The sequence below is a fragment of the Podarcis melisellensis genome (genome assembly GCF_964234715.1).
Source record: "Podarcis melisellensis genome assembly, chromosome: 9".
In the NCBI taxonomy this organism is placed as follows: domain Eukaryota; kingdom Metazoa; phylum Chordata; class Lepidosauria; order Squamata; family Lacertidae; genus Podarcis; species Podarcis melisellensis.
In genome coordinates this window covers 50,202,654-50,227,658 of record NC_138541.1, presented here as the reverse complement: position 1 = coordinate 50,227,658, position 25,005 = coordinate 50,202,654, and the positions used below count along the sequence as shown (strand labels likewise).

Below are 25,005 nucleotides of genomic sequence, written 5' to 3'. Positions count from 1 at the left end.
AGGCCTAACCATTTAGCCTCCTACTGAACTTGTGAATTACTGCCTGTAATTTGCGGAACCTGTTGAATTTCTGCCTGCATTTTGTGGAAAGCAATTGCAGGGTGGGGCAGCCGGTAACTGGGAAGAGTAACCTTCTCCCTTGGGTAATCTTCTGACTAGCCCTGGATACAAGGGAGTGGTGGCAGCATCTACCCTTTTGATGTGTTTTGCCCTGTAAAAAGTATATGTTGCGGCACCACCTTCCCTCTTAGTTTGGTCTTGCTGGATGGTAGGATGGGTGGGGAAGGGGTGAGTGGCCGTAACATTACTACGTGGTGGCAGTGTGGTGGGATCGAACTTCCCTACAGAAAGGCACTTTGATTTTAATTTGAGCATGTATCTCTTATAAGTTGCAGACATTTTATTTTTTTTCTGATGGATAGTTAGGAATCATGGAAGGCGGAGTCCCCCATAAGAATACAATGTGAACGGTGGGTGAATGGGGGCCGGGTAGAGAGAGTAGCTCCCTTCCTACCGCAGCAGAACCCCCTCCCCAACAACCAATTTCTAAAGCAGACTCCTCCCCCTTGTTCTTGGAGCATTCTGAGGGAGAAGAGAACGCCAAACAATTAAGAACTAAGAACTTCTCGGAGGGGCGGGAGAGAGTCGTGCAACTCTCAGAGCGCAGGTCGTTTAACCAACAGCTATCACCTTGCGAGGAAGTGAAAGCTGTGATTGCTTCTACACCTCCTAGAGGAAGCTATCTTGTTTATGCAGAGCCAAGAGAAATGGAGTTTTCAGCCGGCGAAGCTGTCCAACGGGTGCCAGATCCCGTCCAGGGAGGATTTCGGTGCCAGGAAAAATTTCCCGGAGTGGGCCAGTCCATCATTACTGCTCCAAGAACTAGCCGGATGGTGTATGAGTATCGAGACTTGCCACGACAAATGCGGGAAGCATCTGTGGAGGACGACGACCTGGAGCGTCCGTCCCATGAAAGTCGCAGACCAGTGAGACATCGTTTGCCTAGTCCAGTCCGGGTCTACTCACCAGTAAGAGCTTGGGAAACCTGTGGGGCGGCGCGACGGTACGAGGAGGTAGAACCAAACCCCCAACCCTCGCGTGGATACGCAGAGGGGGGACTTCAGCGTCCGGATGGACAGGTGCCCCGTTATCATTATGCCTCAAGGTATGACTGTACCCCAGAACCGCGGGGAGCAATTCCAAGACAAGCTCCTCAAGGGTTTCCTTTGAGCAACTTTGACTTGCGTTTGTTTCCTACATACCAGCCCCCCACAGACGTTTTTAGTTATTTAACTTTCTTTGAAGTGACCTGTCGGGATCTGGGGGTGCCCTTGAGAATGTACATGCCTATTTTGCGCTCCTTAATTTGTGGGGAGCTAGTTGAGCTGATGGCCCATCTCCCTTTGTCCCAGGCAAATGACTATGAGCGTTTTAAAAGGCTGGTGATGCAGAGGCCTGGGTTTCACGCTGAAAATTATAGACGAGCCTTCCGAAAGGTGGATAAATGCAACCCCTCAGACAGTATTTCTGTGTATTCTTCGAAAATGGCTCAAAATTTTGAATTATGGCTTTTGGCTGAAGGCGTTGATACTTTTGAAGGACTAAGGCAATTGGCGTTAAAAGAACAATTTATGCAACAATTGTCCCCTGAGATTGCAAGCCTAGTCGCCAATCAGCATCCAGCTACTTTGGAGCAAGCGACCCAGCTTGCAGAATCGTTTAAATTGAAGCGGTCCCATCTGACGAACAGGGGACAGCCGGGAGGGAACAGACCAGCGGCGTCAGCTCCAGCCAGGAGATCTGCTCCCCCAGCTAAGGAACAAAGTAAAGCCACCACCATGCCTACAAAAGACTCTTCCTTAGCGGGGGGTGACCGCTCGAAACTTGCTCCTAGTTCGGGACTGTGCTTTTATTGTAAAAAGCCTGGCCATGTGAAGGCAGCTTGCCCTCAATTGAATGGTAAAAAGCCCCCAGCCTTGACATCGACCCCTGCAGTGCGTATGATTCAGCGACTGGCGGAGGACTGGGAGGCTGAGCAGCAAAGTTCAGGAACTGAAGAAAACCCAGTCCCTGATGGGAGGGGTGGGGCAGCACCTGATGCTATAATTCCCAAGACTGCTGGAACCACTTCTAATGCTGTTACAGTGGGGCCACTGAGTACAGGGGCAGGACCGAGGGTGCCACATGTTAATTGGGCTAATTTAAAATTTACAGCACCCATTGAGATCAATGGAATTGCTGTGAACTCTTTCCGAGACACGGGTTCTGATATCACCAGCGTGTCTAGAGATCTGGTTTTGCCCATACAGATGCAGCCTGACCCCTTGAAGATCAGCCCATATGGCGTAGATGAGATTTTCCAACCTACCGCCATTGTTCTGGTGTCCTATAAAGGCTACACTGGAAATCAACTTGTTATAGTTCATGATCCTGAAGTGTGTAAAAGCCCTGTTCTGGTGGGAAATGATTTGGGATTTAAGGTTCACCCACAGCAAATATCGGTGAACTCTTTGTCAATTAAGGTCTCACCCACCCAGGCACAGGTGATGGAAAACTGGGGAACGACACCTCAAGGTTTGAGGGCTGAGGGAAGCCTTGTTCTGGATGGGAGGGGTGGAGGTATGGCACCTGGTGCTATAATTCCCGCAGCCACGGGGACTGCTAAGACTGCTGTTCCTGAGACCCCAGTTGGGGAAGAGGGTTGGCTTAATAAGTACCGCCACTCCTTGCGTTCATTGGTCCAATTCAGCGTCTAACGCACCCCCCAGTGTTCACATTCGTCGAATTGCTGCGCCTTCCTTTCGAGGCAAAAACTCTGATACTGTGACTGTACCAAATGACTTAGTTTTTGTCCCAGCTGATTCAGTCCAATTTTCGGAAAAGTAATTCTAGTGGTGGAAAATTAATCCCCCAACCTGCAGCCATTGATCCAGTTCCCTCCAAGGATTTTAAGGGGGATCATTTTGTTCCAGTCCCTGATCCCCAAGTTTGTGCAAACCCTACTTTGGGGGAAAGTGTTTTGAAATCTACAGTTCCTTTCCTGCAGCTTGCAGCAAGCCCCCTTGCAACGCAGACTGAGAAAGATGCAAGCGTATCCTGTCAGCTGATAGCTGAGAGTCAAGAAGAGGAAGGGGGCCACCTCAGCCTAGCCAAACCCTTGTGGAGAGTTGTGAGACTCTTGCCATGACGGGGGATTCTCTGTTGTTTGAAGTAAAGCAGAGATTTGGTCAGTTTCTCCTAGGTTGCCTAGAAGCTGCGGAAAGCCCTCCTTGCGAGACTGAATCTGTCTTTTTTTGTGTCTAAAAAAGAATTTTTCTATCCACAGCTCAAGGACTTTAAAGACCCAGTCGATATGTTTAATGTTTTTCAAAATATGTTTTGTAATGTAAGTGGTTTCGTTAAAAAGAGAATGAAATTGGTGGGTCCTTTACAAAATTTTAGTCCTGGAAAATAGCATGGTTGTGTTATGAGTAAAATTGTTTTCAGGTCTGGTGGGATCATCAGCCTGCCCAACCCCTTTGTTCAAAATCTGCTGAAAACTTTGGTTGAGGTTTACCAAAGGAGCTCAGAGTTTGTGTCAAACCAGTCAGGTTTTGCCAAGCTCCTAGATAATCCTTTGTCCATGCTCAGAGGGAGATGGGAGGAGATTGAGTTAATTTTTCTCAATTTGTGGCCAGAACGCCTTAAGCATGTGCAGAGTGTTTTGGCACTGTGTGAACATGGGTTATCAAGCCTCATTACAGGAGAAGGAGGGCCTGATGTGTCTCTGAGAAATTTGGGGAGGAAACTTTTGATCCAAGGTCTTGAGAACCAACAAGCCCCAGCTGTCACAAGCTGAGTTATTATCCAACTAGCTGAACATTGGTAAATTTAAAATTAATCAAGATTTCTTATTGGTTTTGAGGTCCGATTCCACGTGGGGTTTTGCAGGGAAAAAAATCCTAGGAAAGGGGTTTTGTGCGGGCACCTCATCCGCCCTTCTGTCAGATACCACCATGCTGACATTCAACTTGCTACATTCATATGCGTGTCCTTTGTGAAGAAGATTCCTATTCTTGAGATGCAGATTCAACCAAGGACTTTTCGAACTGCTCTAAACTTTCTTATGTTCTCGTTTTTTTGTAACTATGTTTAGCTAGCAATGCTTTACAATGTTGTTTTTCTGTCTAAAACGTTATAAGAGATGTGCCTACTTTTAAGTATGTTTAACCTTGTTTTTTAAATAAATTTTAAAGAAAAGAGGATTTCCTTGTTGTTCTGTGTGCCATTCTGGGGAAGTCTGAATCCAGAGCCTGACCATTTAGCCCCTGCTGTACCCGTGAATTTCTGCCTGTAATTGTGGAACCTGTTGAATTGCTGCCTGTATTTTGTGGAAGCAATTTGCAGGATGGGACAGCCGGTAACTGGGAAAAGCAACCTTCTCCCTTGGGTTAACCTTCTGGCTATCCCGGGTTACAAGGGAGTGGTGGCTGCATCTACCCTTTTAATGTGTTTGGTCCTGTAAAAAGTATATATTGCGGCACCACCTTCCCTCTCTTAGCCTGGTCCTGCTGGATTGTAGGACAAGTGAGGAAGGGGTATGTGTCCGTAACATTACTACAAGGGTGTAGTGGCGGGATGCTGTGCCCCCTAACATTTCTACATGGTGGCAGCGTGTTGGAATTGAATTCCTAACTTTACTACAGATGCTCTAACCACTATGTCACATTGGCTCGTCATATTATCAGACCATTGCCTATTAGGTGACCTAATGGTCACTATTCTGCCTGCCAATATATGAAACAATAAGTGTTAGCATTGTTTTTTAGTGCTACCGTGCAGTGCTGTCTTCAATTTCACAACTGAAAGACAATGTTTTATAATGCCATCATTTATGGATTTTATTTCTTCTATTAAAAGTTGGTGCAATTTTGAGGCATTTTATATCATAAATTATGAGGGTTGGCTGAGACCTATAATCTCAAAAGCTGCTTCAAAAACACCATTTATTTAGATTCAGATGCTGAGCCAGATTTGATAAAGGTTTGGGGTTCCAAAGACATGAAAAAGGCTGCCAGCCGTGTCAAAGAAACTGATGTTATTCTGAATGCATTTGAGAAAATAACAGCAAAATACAAGTAAGTATCTTTATGACTAAGATTTAACTTGGTATATGACTTTAAGCTCATTGACTACACTGAAATTGGGCATTCTTAAGCCACAATACTATGTGCTCTCTCTGTTACAGATTGGTTTGCTGCAGCTGTGCTGTTTAAACATAGTGAATGTTGTCATATGATTGTAACCAAAAGGCCAAGCCATTTTTACTCTGTTATGAAATTATTTTTCCTTGATACTACTTCCTAGGAACTCTGCCCCTGCTCCCTCAACTCGCCAAGCCCTTGCCATTCCCTTCCCCACACATTACTACCCTAGGGCACCCCCATAGTCATGTTTCTTCCTCTGCAGCCTTCTTTGCACAAACACCCCATGCTGATATGTTACTGTATCTCTTAAGATTAGTAGAATCTTACGGCAGATTAAGAGCAGTAGAATCTTAAGAGCAAGTTTGTCAGTTTAAGTTCAGTTGATGAATGTTGTACAAATATGAGTAGTTGCTTGTTAATTAAATACATCTTGTAAAGTACTACATTCAATCTGAGACATTTTGTCAAAGACAACACATGGTACCATGAATGAAATATATGATTGTGGGAAGATTCTGTGGAATATCTGAGGGCTTTGCATCCTCTGATGTTTAAAGCAGCAGTTTCCCTCAGTGTCCCTCTGTGCTCACTCCCATGTCATGACTGCTGTTGTTGTGCAGCCTGCCTTCTCTTCTGTTCCTCTGCCCCGTCCTGACTTCATGCAAATCCAGTATTGTGATGATGCACTACAAGTCCTCCAATGGGCGCTGTGCAATGGCAACCTTACATTTTTATGTATATAGGAAGAAAGAACACTAGAACAAAACAAATGGGTGCTTATCTAAAACAATTCCCATCCCTCAAGTTTAAACCATAATGAGGATGAACTAACTAAATGTAATGCAACTAAATTAAGCTTTCAGTGTTTGAAGTTATCATTTCACGTGTTATTCAGTAGGAGAAATTTAGATAGCTGATGGCATTTTCCAGTTTTTGTCCACTCAAAGTATCAAGTTCAATACGTAGAATGTTTTTCAATATACTGATCAGTTCAGCATTTCTCTTTAGGTTTAATATACTGATTTGTATGCATTCTTCCCTATTCAGACAAGGAGTGGAACTGAAAATATGTAGGAAAGCTATTGATAGCTTTTCTTTTGCGTTCAGAGAGCAACTCACCAATAATGTAAGTACAGTTGTTCCCTTATTTCTGCTGTTCAGATGTAAGTGCCATTGCTTATGTTACCAAAACAGCACCATCCATGCACAAGAGGGAGGTACTGGAGTTTGCAGAAGCATTAAAAAAATAGGGGGAAACCCTCGGAAAGGGAAAGCCCGAAAACAGCCTACAATGATAAAATTTGCTTAGTGACTATGGCATGCCAGCTAATGAAATGCTCTGCGTGAATAAGGCTGACAAATGGAAATGAGGGTGCGGCGCTGCCAAAATGCAAACAGACTTGCATTTGTTAGACCGGTGAGGGAAATGAGGGGCTCAAATGAATGGAGTGGTGGAAGGGGGAAAGCTCTGAAAATTATCTGTTCAGAGCTGTAGCAAGAGTGATCTGTTCTTCACAAGGAAGATAAGGGGATGGTTCACCATGTGGTTCTCAACAAATTGCAAACTGAGAGAATGTGACCCTCATCAAAAAAAGGTTCCCTTCTACTGTTACACATACAAAGGCTTTGTATTATCTGACATGATTTTTCCTCTGCTGTTTTCCCAACTGCAGACTTTAAAACTTGTTTTTCAAATGACAGAACGTTTGAAAACTGAACTGAAACCTGTTGTATTATTTAATTATCAAACTTGGAAACGATAGTGTTAACAAAGTGCCCACAGCAAAATTAAAATAATACTTAGTATGAAAAATGTTTGTGGCAATGATTTAACATTTTTAAAGGACTCCAGCCATGTTTCTCAAATGGAAGAGGTATTGTAAAACAACCAGGAAAGAAAGATGAAGGGTGGGATAAATCTTTTAAATAAAACTTTGAATCATATTTTCCCCAGGTGAGCACTGATCCTTTAAGATTCTGGCTTAGGATAATAAATACAAAGTCAGAACTATGAAAACTAAGTAACTTTCCACAAATTACAGAATCTTTGTAACTTACCTGCTTAGGCCCTAATGTTGGACTGAGCCAAGACAGTGTCCCAACAGTTGGCATTCACCTGGGATTCTAACATGGACTTACTCATGGACCTAAAAGTTGTAGGAGCTGCATCCTAGTTGGCTACAGCAGGATAGTGTAGCTAGAGCCTTGGAAAGAGCACAGAAAGGAGAAGGAATCAAAAAGTAATGGTCACAGTTTTGGTTGTCTCTCATATGAGTAACCATGGCTTTTGAGCTTCCCTTGTTGACTCTATGTTATGGTTAGCCAACTCCTGCCTTCTAGCCAGCCTTCTTGATCCCAAAGCTGCAACAGACATATGCTAAAGGGAGAAATCTGGAAATCACCGAACTCAAAGAATTGTTGTTGTTGTTTAGTCGTTTAGTCGTGTCCGACTCTTCGTGACCCCATGGACCAGAGCACGCCAGGCACTTCTGTCTTCCACTGCCTCCTGCAGTTTGATCAAACTCATGCTGGTAGCTTCGAGAACACTGTCCAACCATCTCGTCCTCTGTCATCCCCTTCTCCTTGTGCCCTCCATCTTTCCCATCATCAGGGTCTTTTCCTTCTCTTCTCATGTGGTGGCCAAAGTATTGGAGCCTCAGCTTCACGATCTGTCCTTCCAGTGAGCACTCAGGGCTGATTTCCTTAAGAATGGATAGGTTTGGTCTTCTTGCAGTCCATGGAACTCTCAAGAGTCTCCTCCAGCGCCATCCTCCAGAAGTATCAATTCTTTGGCGATCAGCCTTCTTTATGGTCCAGCTCTCACTTCCATACATTACTACTGGGAAAACCATACAATACAGACCTTTGTTGGCATGGTGATGTCAGAGACCTCAACTTAAAAAAACCCTCTCAGATTACTTGTAATTGGATAATTACTTCCAGAAACCCCATGACTAGAAAATGTGAAACCAATAAATTGTAACCCATACAGTGACACACAAAAGCTGTGTCATAATAAAACAACTGAATAAAAGAGTAAATTAAGAAGCTATGCTGTATTACTAAAACCTGCGCATTTTCATTAGGTTGCAGGTGCTGAGGAACTTAGAACAACAAAATTGAAAAATGCAAAGGTAAACAATTTCATGAATCTTCATTAATTGTATGGGTTCTGTCTAACTACAGAAGTGAGTATGCATGTTGGATTAGGACATTTCAGTGAATTAAGAGCTGGAGTTCGCAGTGTGCCCTGTGAATTTCACCAGAGGGAGAAGCTCTCCTTCCAGTAATGATTAAATCCAACAGTTGTGGCAAGAATTTATGCCCTCGTGTTGATTTTGGCTCTGAGACATGCTAGTTTTAGAGGTGTGCTGCTTTGAAGCCCACGTTTTTCATCCATGATTGCTTTGGAGTGAATGGGAAGGCTAGGTTTCTGCTTCCGAGGTGGCTGTTAGAGGGGAGAATGTTTGGAATCATGAGACAGGACACCAGAGAGCATGTTGTCTCTGTGGCTAATTGTATTGACTGAAATGTGTTCAGTTAACATATATAATCAACCTGATCAGGTGTAGCGCTTGTGTACTGCCGTCTGCAACTGAACGTTCCCCAGGATAAGAAGCAAATCTGCATTTGGTACTCATTGCTGGAGACAGTTTATGAAAGGTGTGTGTGTCTTAGACCAAAATGTGTAGCTTTCATACAACTCCTGGCTCTCTTCCTGACATTTTGGATGTTAAGGAGCATAATATTCACTATTTTATGTGATAAAGAGCCCAAATAGATTGGTATGCCTTATATGAGAAAATGAATTTATTACAACTGTTTTGTTTTCTTGCGATAGCTTTTCTAAAAGCAGACATTAGTTTTGGTGGACAATTTTTTAAAAATAAAACCACTGGCATTAATGCCATTGTATTCATATTGGCAAGTATTGATTTTATATAATGAATGTTCTGTCCTCTTATACCAATTAATCAATTGGATTTCCTTTCTGTAAACATCACTTGTCCCCCTGTACATTAATTGTATTTATTTATTCTGTCACTCATTGTACTTATTATAGCAAGATCATGTGTACAAAAGATGTCCCCTTTATACTTTGTAGAGTGCAGGTGTACAAATGATTAAGGACAGACTGAAGTGATAGCCAATGTTATATGCTGAGTAGGTCCACTGAAATCAATGGGCATGTAAGTTAAGTTCATTGATTTCAGTGGGTCTGCTCAAAGTATGACTTAGCTGGATATCACCCTTGCATGATTTGCTTTTCAGTCTTAAAATATATTTATTGTCATTACAGATGGTGAGAGCAACAAATAAGAAAAGGCAGCGTTTGACAGAGGTCAAAGGAGAACTTCTTAAGTATGTTCTCATCAGTTAAAATGTTTCATGAAATAACTTGAAATACATTTTAGATTTGTTTAAGTTTTAGACATAGTCCAGAACACTTCTTATATTTAAAGTTTAAAATGCTTTCTTATGATATACCTCTCATAAGCTCATTTGTGCATGCTTTTTTATATTCTGTAGTACTGTACCACCTCGGGTTACATATGCTTCAGGTTACATACGCTTCAGGTTACAGACTCTGCTGACCCAGAAATAGTGCTTCAGGTTAAGAACTTTGCTTCAGGATGAGAACAGAAATCGTGCTCCGGCAGTGCGGCAGCAGCAGGAGGCCCCATTAGCTAAAGTGGTGCTTCAGGTTAAGAACAGTTTCAGGTTAAGTACGGACCTCCCGAACAAATTAAGTACTTAACCCGAGGTACCACTGTATTTTGTGTTTTATCATGAATCATAAATTCCACTTGTTTGGTGCAATTATCAATATTGACAGATAATAATTTTATTGTTGGAGCATTGTTCTCTTCTTTGTTACATGCATTTCTAAACACTGGGAAACTTCATAAACACAATTTGCAACAACCTGTTTTCAAGGTGTGTTTTTTAAAAGATGATTCTTCATGGTCTCTGTGGAGTCACATGTGGGTTTTGTGCAAAAGCAACATTTTGGAAAATTCTAGAGCCTCCTCTCAAATGAGTGGAGGTGCCTTTCTGCCCAGGTCTTTTTCAACTGACAGTTTAGCAGGAGTGTTGGATACATGTTATTCAGTTAACTCTAAACCTTTTTCCTTAGCTTTTTGCTAGAAGTTTGTTGTCTTAGTGGTTACAACTTACACATATGTTAGTCCATTGTTGCTGATAATTTGTCACTGAGGCTGTCTCATGGATTTGAACTGTTTCAAGGTGTGTTGCCAGGAAATCTTTGGGGGAACCATCCTGCAGGATTGTGTCCTCCAGGGAGGCCAGCTTGGTAAACTTCCGTTTCTGCATCTACACACATAGCATGAAGGAAGTCAGGTTGCTTACTTTAAACTGATGTTCTTTGAGTGGTCTTCTGTACAGTCACACATCTCTTTCTTGCTGTAGGCTCTTAGAAGCTCATCTTGAGGAGCTAGATGGAAAAGCACTGATGCACGCAAATAGAGTGGGCTCTGTACCTTTGAAGGGAAGGACAAGTCCCAGCTCCCATTCTATTGTATTTATTACTTTTTGTTTAATGCACTAAGGTAGCCTCGGCTGAAGGGCTGTTTAGAAATTCAATCAATCAGTAATCTTTGGCTCAGGAGCTTCTTTAAAACATTGTTCTGTGGAAGTGAAGAACCCATGTGTGACTGAGCAGAAGATCACTTGAATGTTAGCTACAGTTAACTATTTTTTAGCAGAACCAAGTAGCTCATCAAGGCACAATGCTTACACATTGGTGTTTTGCAGAACTGAACCACAGCTAAAGAAACTGGAAAGAGAATATGCTGAACTAAAGGGAGAACTATCCACTCTCAGGAATGCAGTTCAGTTGGTGACTGATTTAAAGGATCTTAAACAAAAATATGTCAGTGTCAGAACGGAAAACCCACAAGAAAAAACAGTAGTAAGTATATGTTTAATAGTTTGATGCCATGTGCAGTATTTCATTACTTTGGTAGAGAAATCCTCATTGTTGCTACTGTTGTTTTGGGCAGCTGGGTGGGTGGGAGAATCCATGGCAGAGAAACCACCCAAACCCTGTTGTGCTCATTCTGAAAGGGCTTATTGTGGTGGTAACATTTAACCTCCCCCCTGCCCCAAATTCTGTGCTGCTCCAGCCTTTTCTTTTGTAGTTCCCTCCCATCCAGTGGGAGGGAAAAATTGGTATACCAGCTCCAGGGGTAGTGTATTCAATCATCTCTCAGCAGTCCCAGTGGCATGCCGAGGGAAAGAAGGGGTTTGGATCCAGCAGATCCAAAGGCACCTGATCCACCCTTGGTGCTATTACTTTTGGGGCCTACAAAAGTGACACTGCCCACCTAGAGGGAGATCCAGTATATCCTATGGCCCCTGGAATGCCCAGCCAGGCTACCACCCGATTTGACAAACCTGCTTCTGAATAGTCCCCAAACTACAGTGAGTAGTTAGTGTTTATCTGGGTGCAACTGCATGGGTGGATGGGGCTGTGACTGGATTATTTCACAAAGTGTTTTAATACTGCCTTTCTTAGAAACATTGTTTTCCCCCGTTTTCTTCTTTCATAGTATGGTGCCTCCAGCCTTCCTGCACTCCTGGTGGAATCACGAAGAATTTTAGGAGCTGAAAGCCACATTCGCCGTATCAACTCAAAATTACAGCAGGTTTTAGATTCACAAACAGAGGACTAGACAAATATACATATAATTTACACTTTACTGCCTAACGAATACCCTGCCATATTTTAAATACAACTACACAGCACCCATTGAAATTAATGAACATTACTAAGTTATGTCAATTACTTTCACTAGATCTAATTGGAGTAAAACACAGTTGAATGCCACCCCACTGACACCTCTAATAGTATTGTAGTTGAAGCAGGAAATTTGAAGATTAGTCCTTTTTTGAAGAGATTTTTCTCAAGTGGCTGAACTATTTGTACTTTTAGTGTGGCTATCTGAACGCAGCATAAAAAGCAATAAGTGCTTTTTTAAATTGCCAGTTAAGTTGGAGGCAAATAGGAAGTAGTCGGATAGGATAGAAAACTGAATATGAACAAGATAAACCTTGATAGTTTTTTATTGGCAAGCTTGAGAAGTGACCACTGCTTGCTGTCAAGCCCTAAGAACATCTGAACAGCAACATGTTGGCCCACAGGGTAGTATAAATTACATTAAGCTATTTTGTTTTCCATCACTAACATAATTAAAACATACCAGAGAAAAACACTCTAAAATGATTCAGGTAAGCTTCCCTTTTCTGCCAATCTCACACTCTGTGCAAAACAGTTAATATATGTGTAGTTGGACATGTATGTGAATTACACAAATCACTTTCTACACTATATTCATTTGACTTATTTAGCTGTACTAATCCATTTCTAGAATTAAGAGAGAGCATATTTCAGTAACTGGCATCTTGGTGGTTGCCAAGTTGTTTCAGCCCTATAAGTCACTCTGTAAGGGGTACTAATGTTTTTTGGTGTTTGTTCTCTTGGGACTGGCTAGCTGAAACCATAATGATTTCTCAAGTAAAAGCACGTTGTTGGCTAGCTTGACTAGCTATTGCCAACATAACTACCCTAGTGAATGTTTTTTATTCAGCCATGCCTAATTTATTAGAGTTACATTTTTGTTTCATCTCCTTTGTGTTTTCTTGAAACCTCTATTAGGAGTTCATCAGGTATTTCATCTGTACTCCAAGGTTGAAATGTTTCAGCAGCTTCAGCTAGTTCTATATCCTCAGCAGCTTCCAAAAAGCAGATGTCATTTTCATTATCTCCTGTGATACTTGAGCTTTTCTTGGTGTTCAGCTCTTTATTTTCATGTGTTGCCGTTAAAGATTTTCTTTCTGTAAGGTCATGGTGTGTGTTTGTTTTTTCTTCAATATTTCCATTTTCATCCATTATATACACATATTCTTCATCCTTTTAAAGCAAACAAGTTATTTCAAAATAAATAGTTATTTGAGGATTATAACTTTTAACCAGGTTTTAAAATATTTATATATTTCTTACAACCAGACAAAAGTTTTTTTTTTGTTATTGTTACTACCATTGATTACTTGCCTTCTAAACCAGTGTTTTTCAACCTTTTTTGGGCAAAGGCACACTTGTTTCATGAATAAAATCACGAGGCACACCACCATTAGAAAATGTTAAAAAATTTAACTCTGTGCCTATATTGACTATATATAAAGTAATTCTCTTGAATAGGAATCAAATAAACACAAAGAAAGTATTTTATAATTACTTTATTATGAAATAGTAAGTAAACAGAAATATGAAAAATTATAAAATACTTTATTTTTAAATCTTTCGAATTTTTCAATTTTTCCCACGGCACACCAGGCAACATCTCGCGGCACACTAGTGTGCCGCGGAACAGTGGTTGAAAAACACTGTTCTAAACCATTGTCTCAAGGCAATTTACAAATAATTAAAAACAGTTAAACAGTTTGTGAACTTTGCCTTGGAAGCAGAACATGTTCCGCTTCCTGTTGAGTGTGTTCCATTTGTAAATTGAGTCCCCCGCTGCTATGGGAAAGGACGCATTGGTTTAAGAATGCTTTGGTTTAAGAACTGACTTCCGGAACGGATTAAGTTCGTAAACCAAGGTACCACTGTATTTTCATGATAGAACAGGAGCATTCTACCTGCATTTTCATTAACAATACTTCTGCCAAAATAACACATGGAGAAGGTCTTATTACGAAGTTCTGGTTTCAGTGGGATGTGCTTCCTAGCAGTTGCACAACTGTGCAGACTAAAGGAATTCACAGTTAGATCAGGGATGGGCTTGCATGACTTTAATGAGAGAAACACAAGCAGTACTACAGTATTCACAACCCCAACTCACAATGAGTAATTTTCAGTTCTATGGGCATATTGTAGACAAATTGAGAGGAGTTATGCACTTGCATAACTTTAATAATGCAAGCCTATGACAACATCAAGACGGTGCTAATGAAATACTGGTTTTATTTTAAAAAGTAGGCCTGGAATTTTTTCCCCTCTTATGTTTGCTCATTTTTCATATACACAACTCATTTTCTAAACTACTGTTTGCTACAGAAATAGGTCTTGCCATGATATAACCAAAACATTTCAATATTGCACTGTGAGAAAAGCATACCTCTTTGAAAAGAAATGGGAGGCACACCTCAGCTGGTAGTGGAAAACCTGTTAAATACAAAGAGAGTGTATATTGAATTATAACAATTTAACATTAGTACCTGTAATATTGTAGATAATACAAAAAAGTACTCACATTCTGACTTGAAGTTTTCTGCTCTGCAAACAGGGTCATGGCATTTTTGATGCCAATTCTCACTTTTCAAATCTATTACAATCCTTGAAATAATAGATTTAATAGTTTATGTAAGTTTCAGTCAATGAGAGTGATCTTAATTGCTCTATTTTATAGCCTTGCTACAGATAAATGCTTTGCAGAAAAGGTAATCCTAGTTTTATTAACCTATTGAACAAATTATTTTTAGGAAAATACCAAAGTATACATACATTATATTGTTACTTTTGTGAGCTCTGCCAATATTCATGCACCAACGGTACTTGGAGATGTCATATACAAGAAGTTGCTCAAGAGAAAAATAGTTCCATCTTCTTATCCCTGAAAAAAAGAGATGTCCCACTTTGTAAACAACTTCATTATCTTTAGAAATACCACCTCTGCTTGGCCCAAAAATATTCCTTACCTCCTTGAACATTATCTTTATTGACCAAAGAGAGAACGAAGTTCTCAATTTCTGGATAAGGTGAGCACTGATATCCTCCTATGGGGTCTATAAAAAAAATTACAAATGTTAATAACTTATTCTTCCATAGCACATACTAAGAAATAAAATATGAACACTGTTAGGAACAGAATTAGGACCTCATTGCCATGGTAAAAAAAAACAAAAAGCTCCATACCAAAACCATTTCTAGCTTGCCTGTCATAGTACACAAGCAATCATTGACAGATGATGCTAAAACTTGGCCAGGCAGGAGCAGGGCATAACAGAAACATAGCCACTGTTGCATCCACGCCGCTTATGTCAGTTGAGGCAGCAGGCAAAAACCTGTTCGAGGCTACAGCATTCTAGCGTTGGCATAGCAATGGCCACCCACCCCTGGTTTGGGCTTTCAGCAGGCTACTGCCAGAGGCTGGAATAATGCTAGCATCACTCCACCAGCTGAGTCCAGTGGAGCTGCTCTGGGCCAGATGGAATAATGCAGCCGCCAGCTTTGCATATTAGAGGAATGGAGCCTGAAATGGTATGAACTTCACCTAAGAAAGCTGAATTCTGAGTCTCCTTCCCTCAAGTCTGCACTGAGAATGTAATAAACTCTAACATGCTTTTCATATCTAGCCTAGTCATCAGCAGCAGTACAAATTAATCCTGCTTCACATTCCTTCATTTTTTAAATTTCTAATAACGTAACACTTCTGAAAATTTTTGGATTACCTTTTGTTTTTTGTGTGTAATACACTGCAATAACCACTGACAAAGAGCGGTTTAATCAAATACTGTCAGCAGCTTACAAATTTTTTGAATTGTAGATATTTGAAGTATTTACTATGCATAATAATGTTTCAGGATAAACTTCTTCAGGAGCACAGCTAGACATAAATTTCACAATTCAGACATACTCATTTTCACAGCCACATGATGAAATAAAAACATTTTGAAATTTTAAATGCCATAGCATCATTTCCATAACATGAATTAAAATTTATTTTAACACAATTACCCAGACAGCCATTAGAAACACTGCCGTCTAAATCCGTAGGTTTTTCTTTTGTCTCCTTTGGGTTGTCACAGGACAAAATTTTTAAACTGTCTGAATATCTGAGAAGAAACACAGCGGGAAGAATCTTAATACTTGCAGGATACAAGCATATTTTCCACCGCCACACATGTATAGCCACACTTTAAACCATGTTTTTTTTTAAAAAGCTCATTATTTTCACTTATTTGGCTATATCAGTGCTTGGACAAGCAATCACAAATCATGGATAAAATGACAGAGATAGAAAAAAGAAACAGGCCAACAGGAAAAATTCTGCTTTATACCAACCACCTTCCAAGATTTATAGCCATATGAGAGGAGAGCTCCTCAAGCCAAGAGGCTTAAACACCTCAATCTATCATGACTCTACAAGGCAACATTGCTCCAAATTCTCCAGGATTCCAAGCAGAGAGGGACTAGCATACATAATAATCAGTCATTGCCATTGCAAGTGAAATAATGAACATCTTCAATAATCACTAAAAAGTACTAGGGAAATTAACATTTCAATAAAGTGATATTGTTACCTTACATTACAGATCAAAGAGGAAAGGAAATACTGCTCTTCTATACAAGAATTCTTTACTGGTTCAGGAACAAATCTGTTATCTTCAGCAATGTCCAAAACAACAGAGTTTCCTGCTTTTGATGACTTGTATAATCGGAAGTTTCTGTTCTTTGTATATACTCCTAGAGAAAAACGGTTATTGGCTGTATCTACAATTGCTTATGCTTTTGGAATCAACAAAGCAAGTCAACATTTAAATGAGTTTAAGGCCACCAATTTCAATCCATAAACTCTCTTGGAATGCACCTCTTAATTTATCACTGAATACCTCTTTAACAACAGCTGGGATCTCACTAACAGGGTTTTTTTGGGGTGTTTTTGTATATCAAATAAGATTTCCAACATATGAGGGGATTAGAATGTAGAGTCCTGACAATACTTGTGTTTGTGGTATCAGATGAAGTATGCTTGAAAATACGCAAACACCCTGAGCCAGAAAACACTTGTAGACTTTATGCAGCAAATGTTGGCCCATGCCCCTGAACATCACATGTATAAATAAAGAATGACTGTGTTCTTATTGCATCTTCCCTCCCCATATGCGAAGTCTCTGACAGCTGTTCTTCATCTTCCCTTTTGGCACTCTTCGCATGGGCGGAGAATTGCTCATACCCAAAGTCATACATACAACAGGACCAGATCAGGCCCACCATTTTTAGTATCAGCGTTAATCAGCACACACTGGACAAATTCACAATGAGTAATTTTGAAATTATCTCCATACTGAAATACGCAACCAATTGGCAAAAAGCTTCTTAAAGCATTAGTGTGCCACCTGTACCCTATGCTGTCAACCATGAAATACATACAAGGGCTATAGCAGGGGTGCTCAACATGGCGCCATCCTTTCATTGTCTGAGTACAGCATCTATTGTCCCCATCCACTAGCTGTACTGGCTGGGGCTCCTGGGAGTTGTAGCCTGACAATACCTAAAGGGCCCCCCAGCTACAGCAGATTGTCAGATATACCTGCCAGCTCTCCTGTTAAGGCATAAATAAAATGTTCCCAGATTCTTCACATATGCAAAAATATTACCATAGAGCTGTGTATTAAATGTGCATTTATATTTACCAAGATCTACGAACAACTGCTTTTCTCCGTGTTTACCATTCACTATTAGAAAAGAAAGATCTGGGTTTTCTTTCCATTGAGATGCACCATTTCCCAAAGAATCGTTTGCACTAAGTTGTCTACTATAAGACACATCCTTGGTGACAGTCTGGTTTTCAACAGAGCTGGGCAAATCAGTGGCAGCTTTGCAACTGTGAGAACGAGAGACCACCTGTTTCTCTGGAACCATTGCGTCTCTTTTCCTAGTTAAAAGAACAGCGGGCTGCAAAATTTTTCTTAAAAAGTTGCCTAAAAAATAGGATGGGGAAATTTGAGAGATCAACAATAGGAAAGTTAAACAATCTAAGAATCAATATGCAATTGATTGTCTAATAGTAAATACTGAATCTTTATAAATTGGGGGGGGGGGGAGAGAGCCAAAACAGCAGGCACTGTACGAATTCCTTTTTCCAAGATTTTACTAACAGCTTATCCAGTTAGCTTCTCACGCTCCTGATCTGGTGGTTAGAATACAAACAAAAGCATAGAAAGAACCCTATGACATTAGCTGGCATGCTGCAGGAAGCTAGCAATACACAACCCACACCAAACCAACCATGAGGGCAAGGGCACCAGTGCAGACTGGAATAACTTGCACAATGAACCTCTGTAAGCTGGAAGTACTGATTCTCTGTGTTACTATTATTTACACTCTTTGTCCAAGGAGCTCAACTTGGTTCTTCCAGAACATTTTATCCTCTTAACGATCCCTTGAGGTAGGTTAGACTGAGAGACAGTCTGGCCCAAGTTCAGTCAACTTCATGGCTGAGTGAGGATTTGAACCTGTCTTCCTGCTCCTAGTCAGACACTTTAACCAATGAAGCATGTGAGCCTCACTTGCCAACTGGCTGTATATACAGCCCAACTTGTTAGATATAAAAAATTGATAATATAAATTCATATCCACTACCTTAAAATGGTTGCAAATCAATTTTGCATGCATTTGAAATAAATTGTGCTTACCTATATGAATATTATTCTTAAATGCAGCATTGTGGAGCAAAAATATTAAGTGGCAACTAAATTTTTCTTTGGTGCTGGAATCCAGATTCAAAACATCTTCAACTGAACATTTTATTCCATAGTGTTCATCAATTTTTTTACAAATGAACTGAAAGACACAGTGAAATTCTCCCTTTATCATTTTGTCTCCTATTAATTATTAAACTTGTTAATGGCTTATTACCCAATAAGTATCCACACTACTTACAACGTATTTTAAACATTGCCATAAGTAAAAACATAAGATAATATAAACATATTTAAAAGACCTGATATGCCAAATTAACCGGCACCAAAAATGGCTTCATTTCATAGCTTTTAGAAAAACTAACACAGAAAATTTCAAATACAGCAAAATACAAGTAAGTATGTTTATGACTAAGATTTAACTTGGTATATGACTTTAAGCTCATTGACTCCACTGAAATTGGGCATTCTTAAGCCACAATACTTTGTGCTTCTGCAGGAAGGTCCGTCGGATATTTGGCTTCCAAAAATATTTTGCAAACCGGGACACTCACTTCTTTGTTTGTGGCGTTCGGGAGCCAAAACGTTTGAGAACTAAGCTGTTCGAAAACCAAGGTATGACTGTACTCTGTAACAGTATCCTATTGCAGTAACAGTATTTAAAAATATAGTTATTTTATGTTTTCATTGATTACAAAGATGATGAAAAGCCAAATAAATAGTCCCATCCATGACATCTGATAGAAAAAGCCCTCCTCCAACTTAGGGGTACTTACTTCTATGTGTTGGTCATGGGGAGAGAGACAGTGGTCAGTTTTCCCTTTAAGCCACAGCCCTTTCTGTTTCATGGAATGCTGCTCAGGAGAAACCCCTGGGCTTTGGGAGCGAGTTTGCAAGGGGTACAGCAAGCAGGTGAGTGGGAGCTGAAAAGGTCCTGGGCATATGTAGTACATTACACATAGCCCTTTGATTGTTGGCCAGCCCATTTCAGATGGACTGATAGTCCCTTATACTGGGGCCAAAAAAATGCCTTTTTGGTCAAGCAACACTTCAAAGGTTTTAGGCCTCATCCCCGGTCCTTCCTCTTTTACACAGCGCATGGGAAATCAACCACGCTGTCCCTCTTCACCCAGCACCAGAAAGACTCAGAGTTTCCACTTCTGTCAAAAGGGCACATCTTATGACTACGTACTGAAACAGAGACAGCTGCTATTTTCCCCATTGTGCTCCAACTTTCATACCACACACTAAACTTCTTTTTTTGAAACTTTAAGACTAGGCACTCTTCTTTGGTAAAATAAAAGTATGATATGTTACTTGAAATTTCGAAGTTCTGGTATTTAACATCAAAGTCTGCTCACGCTATATTCCCTCACAATTAATATTACTACTTCTCAAGTGCTTAGACTAGATAGAAAGGTCATGGCATGTCTTGCCCAATACCTTGCAGGATTAGATTTTAAACTAACATGATGGTGTAGCATTTGTTTGAATCACCAAAGAACAAGATTCTACTGCCTCCCTTGGTGGCTTATTTCATTGATAAAATTCCATTATACCGAGCATATATCCCCTAATGTTTTGCCCAAATATATATTTTTTATTACTTTAATATTACCTCTATCAAGTCTGCTACCATCTGTTTCCCATCAGCTTCTTGATTAGCTGGTATGTAGAATTCCAAATCAAAGTAAAGTTTGCAAACAGCTTCTTCTGGAATAACCTCATAACAATGCATAAGGCTTGTTTCATTATATGCTCTAGATTAAAGGGAGAATCATAATAATTTATATTAATTGCAATTGCAATTACCAGATTACAGCAAATCTTCCAAATTATTTTAAATAAAATCGTAGTTATTTTACATTGCTATTGCCTTGCATGCAGGTGAAATGCAAATGGAACCTTCTGAAAGGCCAAACAGAAAAGAACCCTTATTGTCTGGAAAAAAACCATAGCATCCTATTGATGAACACAGTTGTTTACCATCAAATTCGGAATTAGTAACTATAAACTATAAAGAAATATATAGTTTGGGATCACTTTGAGTTATCGCCTGCCCCAAAAATATGTCCCAGTTCTTTATGTGTACAGTCATACCTTGGGTTGAATGTGCTTCGGGATGAGCACGTTCGAGTTGCGCTCCGCGGCAACCCAGAGGAAACGGAGCTCGTTACTTCTGGGTTTCGCCACTTGCGCATGCACGCGCAGACACGGGTTACGTTTGCTTCTAGATGCGAATGGAGCTCCGGAACGGATCCCGTTCACATCTAGAGGTACCACTGTATGGTTTTACAGAAAGCCACTACACTGCTGAAGAACACAAAAGCACAAAGATGTGCTGGCTGAGTGAGCCTATCTAAGTAAAGCTGTATAACTGCTGCAACGAGCTTATACCAGAAGTGAACTAATGTGGCAACAGAGGTCAGGCGCTACACCAGCACTCATGTTGTTGAGTGAGGTCAAAGGTGCAAAAGATGGGCCCACATATTTTTTAGTTTCCTTTTTGGAAGAAAAAGAAAATATACCCTCAATCTAATAAAAATCTAACGAAAAGTTGAATGTTCTGTCACACTGGGGGGGAAAACACAAATGAATATACAGTGGTACCTTGGTTCTTGAACGTAATTCGTTCGAGAAGTCCGTTCGACTTCCGAAACGTTCGAAAAACAAGGCGTGGCTTCTGATTGGCCAGGCACCCTGGAAACAATAGCCGACAACCGCGCCAGACATTTGGCTTCCAAAAAACGTTTGAAAACCGGACTTCCAGGTGCTGAAATGTTCAAGTACCAAGGTGTTCGAGAACCAAGGTTCCACTGCATAGGCTTGATTCCAGGAGCATCCCAAGCAGAATTCCACTCAGGAGGTGCTCTAGTCAGCAGAGGAAGGAAAGCTGACTATTACAGAATCCCATTTCCCCTTCCAATCCCTAGTGCTCTCCCAAAATCTGCTTCACATGATTGGGGGACCTACTGGAACACTGTGAAAAGGGATGCTAGGGGCTTCTGGGGAATTCAGCAAAAGTTCCCCCTCACCTTGTCTTCTCGCAGTGTAATCCCACTGCTGGATCAAAGGTATAAGGTAGGAGCCCTTCCATATCCCAAAGGCAAAGTCTGGATTCAACTTCTAAATTGCAATGGCTGCAACCTTACACACATCTACATGGGGGTAAGTGCCATTTAACATAGAGGAACTTATTCAAAGTAAACACACAAAGGTTTGAGTTACATCAATATATGAACATAAATCGTTCTGCGTGCAGTATTTGTTTTTCAGATACTTGCCTATAATAAAACCAAAGCTCTGTGTATGTTGTCACAAGATAAATCCTTTGCTTGTTTTCTGCATTCTTTTCCAAAGCAAATACATGAACATCCTTTAAAAATTAAAAAAAAAACCTCAATCAACAAATCAAAGTACCCAAAGCCAAATCATTTCTCAATTATAAATGTGCTATAACAAAAACATAACATGTGCAAGGCATATTGCTGGCAAAGCCACATTGTAACCATCATACCTGTTTACAAGTTTTGGCAAAGTTAAATGCCTGAGTTTGCCGATGAAATAGCTTCCAAATTGGGGTTGCTTGCCATGGTTTGGACAACTGCGGTTTATAACGTGGACAGAGAGGCCGTCGTTTATACGAAGATGCTAGCTCCTCAATATCCTTTAGCCTTTCTTCCCATTTTCTCTTTGTCTGTTCTAAAGCAATCAAAATACCAAATTTGTATTCAACCAAGAGTTCCATTTATAAATAATTTACCATTTATAAATTTACCATTTATAAACAAGCGAAGCTCATGATCATTTTCAGATAGTTATTATACAATATAGCCCAGAGGTTGGATGCAGGATTGACTCTTACTGTCTTCTTGACCAGAGATGAAATTGTGGCATTGGTAAATGGGTGGTGCAAATAAGCAAAGAAGCATGCAAGTACAGTGGTACCTCGGGTTAAGTACTTAATTCGTTCCGGAGGTCCGTTCTTAACTTGAAACTGTTCTTAACCCGAAGCACCACTTTAGCTAATGGGGCCTCCTGCTGCCGCCGTTCCGCCGGAGCACGATTTCTGTTCTCATCCTGAAGCAAAGTTCTTAACCTGAAGCACTACTGTATTTCTGTGTTAGCGGAGTCTGTAACCTGAAGCGTATGTAACCTGAGGTACCACTGTACAGACTTAACCACTTCCAGAATCAATTGAAACCATTGACCAGTAAGACAAGGTGCCTGCTTATTTTGAAGCTTCAGCTTATCCTGTATCTTAAGAGACACTTGGGAAGTGCATTGATAGATATTTCACAGGCTAACTGGGTTGGTGGACATGCAAACGATATGTCTAGCATCAGCAGTACATTGAACAGAGAACACATCCCACTTCTTACAATTTATTTAGCAATTGGGTATTGATATTATTAGAAAGCGCCAACATATTGGGAAAGGTGCACATAGACCACAATTTCCATGTTAAAATATACATTAAACAGGGATTGAGTCCTTTGCTGGTTGCTGCTCGTGCATAAGACAGAAAACTGGAGTACATAAACATGCACTTCTTAAAAATAGGGCTGCACTTGACACACCACTCTTAACACTAAATTGTTCAAAGTACATATTTTAATGTCAAGCCATTACATCCTTCAGCAAGCATGTCATGTTCCACCAGAAAATCAGTTTTAAAGGTGGAAGTATTAATACACGTGATCATGAAACAGGACATTAGTCCAGTGATGCAGATATGATGCAAATATGTCTGTGTATATATATGGATCATGTCATTCTCATCATATATTCAGTCCAGTATCCTATGTTCTCAATCTGCATTTCCCACCTTATATTTCAGAATATGCACATATATTTACTGGGTTGGATCCAAAGAATTTGGACCCAGCAGCTCTTCCACAAACAGAAGGGACTTTTGCTGATTTCCTCTACTTGCAGCCCTAACATCCTGTCCCAGAAAGTCCTCCAACCCTCTGAAGCAGATTTTCAAGGGGCACAGGAAAAATGAGGCACCAAGACCACCTAATTCCATGCAATGTCTCCTCACAGAATTCTGGAACGAACCACTAATGTCAACTGAATCAAATAAATTATTCTGAATCAGCAGTGATTTTATCTGCAAGAAGTTTTAATCATGCTTAATACTGCTAAGTTTAATGTAAATATTTTCAGAACTTGGAATAGTGGACTTACTGGTGCTCATGATACCTTTCTTGCAGAGAAGTAATCAGTCTTTATCCTACTTTGAGACAGCAAACACACTGAGGGGAAAATACCTGTAAAAACGTAGACTATTAATATGCTGAATATGAGAAGTGGTTAATTTCCTTTATAAGTGTAAATCACCTTGTGATTGAGCTAACTGCAGGTGCAAAAACAGCCAAGCCAGTTGCTATGGTAAAGACCCAGTGCCCCAACTATATCTGTGATTGACACGTCAGCTCAGTAGTAAAGTCTGTTAGTTGTCCAGTGCTGGACTTATTTAGAGCAATGTGTACTATACAAATGCAAAGTATTTGTATACAGTAGTATTCATTTGTATAGTGCACATATAGTACACAGTACACATACGTTGTGTACCGGGGCCCAAAATCCACTTGGCACCCAGACCATGCAAAGGAAATGCAAATAGGCCTTCCAGCATGTGTGTGTGTGCGCACACACACACACACACACACACACACAAAAGAAGGGTTTCAGGTTCCTATAAGCCAGATCTTTCCAAACTTTTCATGTTGGTGACACTCTGTTTAGACATGCATCATTTCGCGACACAGTAATTCAGTTTTACTAGCAAACCGGAGGTTAAACCAACCCCTTTCCAGCCCCGGGAGGAGTGTGCGGAGCGTTCGCACGACACACTGCAGCCAACACACTAATGCATGGGAAGGCAACCTAAGGCCCGGGGGCTGGATCTAGCCCAATCGCCTTCTAAATCCAGCCCACAGACGGTCCGGGAATCAGCGTGGTTTTACATGAGTGGAATGTGTCCTTTTATTGAAAATACATCTCTGGGTTATTTGTGGGGCCTGCCTGGTGTTTTTACATACCTACTAATAGGTATCTAAAGCCATTTGCACATAACAAAATATGTATTATATCAAAGTAATTGTTGAACTGAAATACAATTAAGAAGTATATTAATAGTGAAAGGGGGGACAAGAGAGCTATAGCTTGTTTAGCTTATACGTCAATCCGGCACTGATGGGGGGTGAACCGCATCGCAGCTGCCCCCTACCTACCTCTAAGAAGAGAGCGTGGGGAGGAGAGCGGCTGCAGCCCCGCAGCCGCTTCCGAAGAGGAGTGGCTTTGCGCGCGCAAAAGAGGGAGCCGACGGGCGCTTTCCCGCGCTTTCCATTGGACAAACTTCCTT

General features: G+C 40.6%; 2 protein-coding genes across 11 annotated transcripts in view; one reads left to right on the top strand and one right to left on the bottom strand.

Moving 5' to 3' along the window:
- The window catches only part of CENPU (centromere protein U), a 23,741-nt gene extending 11,207 nt beyond the window's left edge, over positions 1 to 12,534 (top strand). For 7 of the 9 annotated variants that reach the window (XM_081926354.1, XM_081926348.1, XM_081926353.1 and 4 more), the window contains one exon: positions 757 to 3,704. In XM_081926354.1, the coding sequence (XP_081782480.1) occupies positions 757 to 2,756 (2,000 nt within the window). In that variant the 3' untranslated portion in view covers positions 2,757 to 3,704. Of the gene's footprint in view, positions 1 to 756; positions 3,705 to 4,993; positions 5,118 to 6,233; positions 6,313 to 8,272; positions 8,321 to 9,486; positions 9,549 to 10,961; positions 11,119 to 11,758 lie in introns of those variants that run through there. The other 2 variants (XM_081926356.1, XM_081926355.1) reach the window with 1 other exon arrangement.
- Positions 12,260 to 25,005, bottom strand: PRIMPOL (primase and DNA directed polymerase). 2 transcript variants are annotated; one of them, XM_081926365.1, is made up of 14 exons: positions 24,875 to 25,005; positions 23,826 to 23,908; positions 22,150 to 22,334; positions 21,917 to 22,008; positions 20,251 to 20,392; positions 18,627 to 18,774; positions 17,625 to 17,912; positions 16,512 to 16,674; positions 15,946 to 16,043; positions 14,907 to 14,993; positions 14,713 to 14,821; positions 14,462 to 14,544; positions 14,327 to 14,373; positions 12,260 to 13,119 (listed from the first exon to the last, which is right to left on the bottom strand). In XM_081926365.1, exons 2-14 carry the CDS (start codon positions 23,833 to 23,835, stop codon positions 12,817 to 12,819), a joined length of 1,755 nt encoding a protein of 584 aa, XP_081782491.1. In that variant the 5' UTR covers positions 23,836 to 23,908; positions 24,875 to 25,005; the 3' UTR covers positions 12,260 to 12,816. The 2 variants fall into 2 exon arrangements, with proteins under 2 accessions (XP_081782491.1, XP_081782490.1); XM_081926364.1 differs by lacking the exons at positions 21,917 to 22,008; positions 22,150 to 22,334; positions 23,826 to 23,908; positions 24,875 to 25,005 and adding an exon at positions 21,397 to 21,646.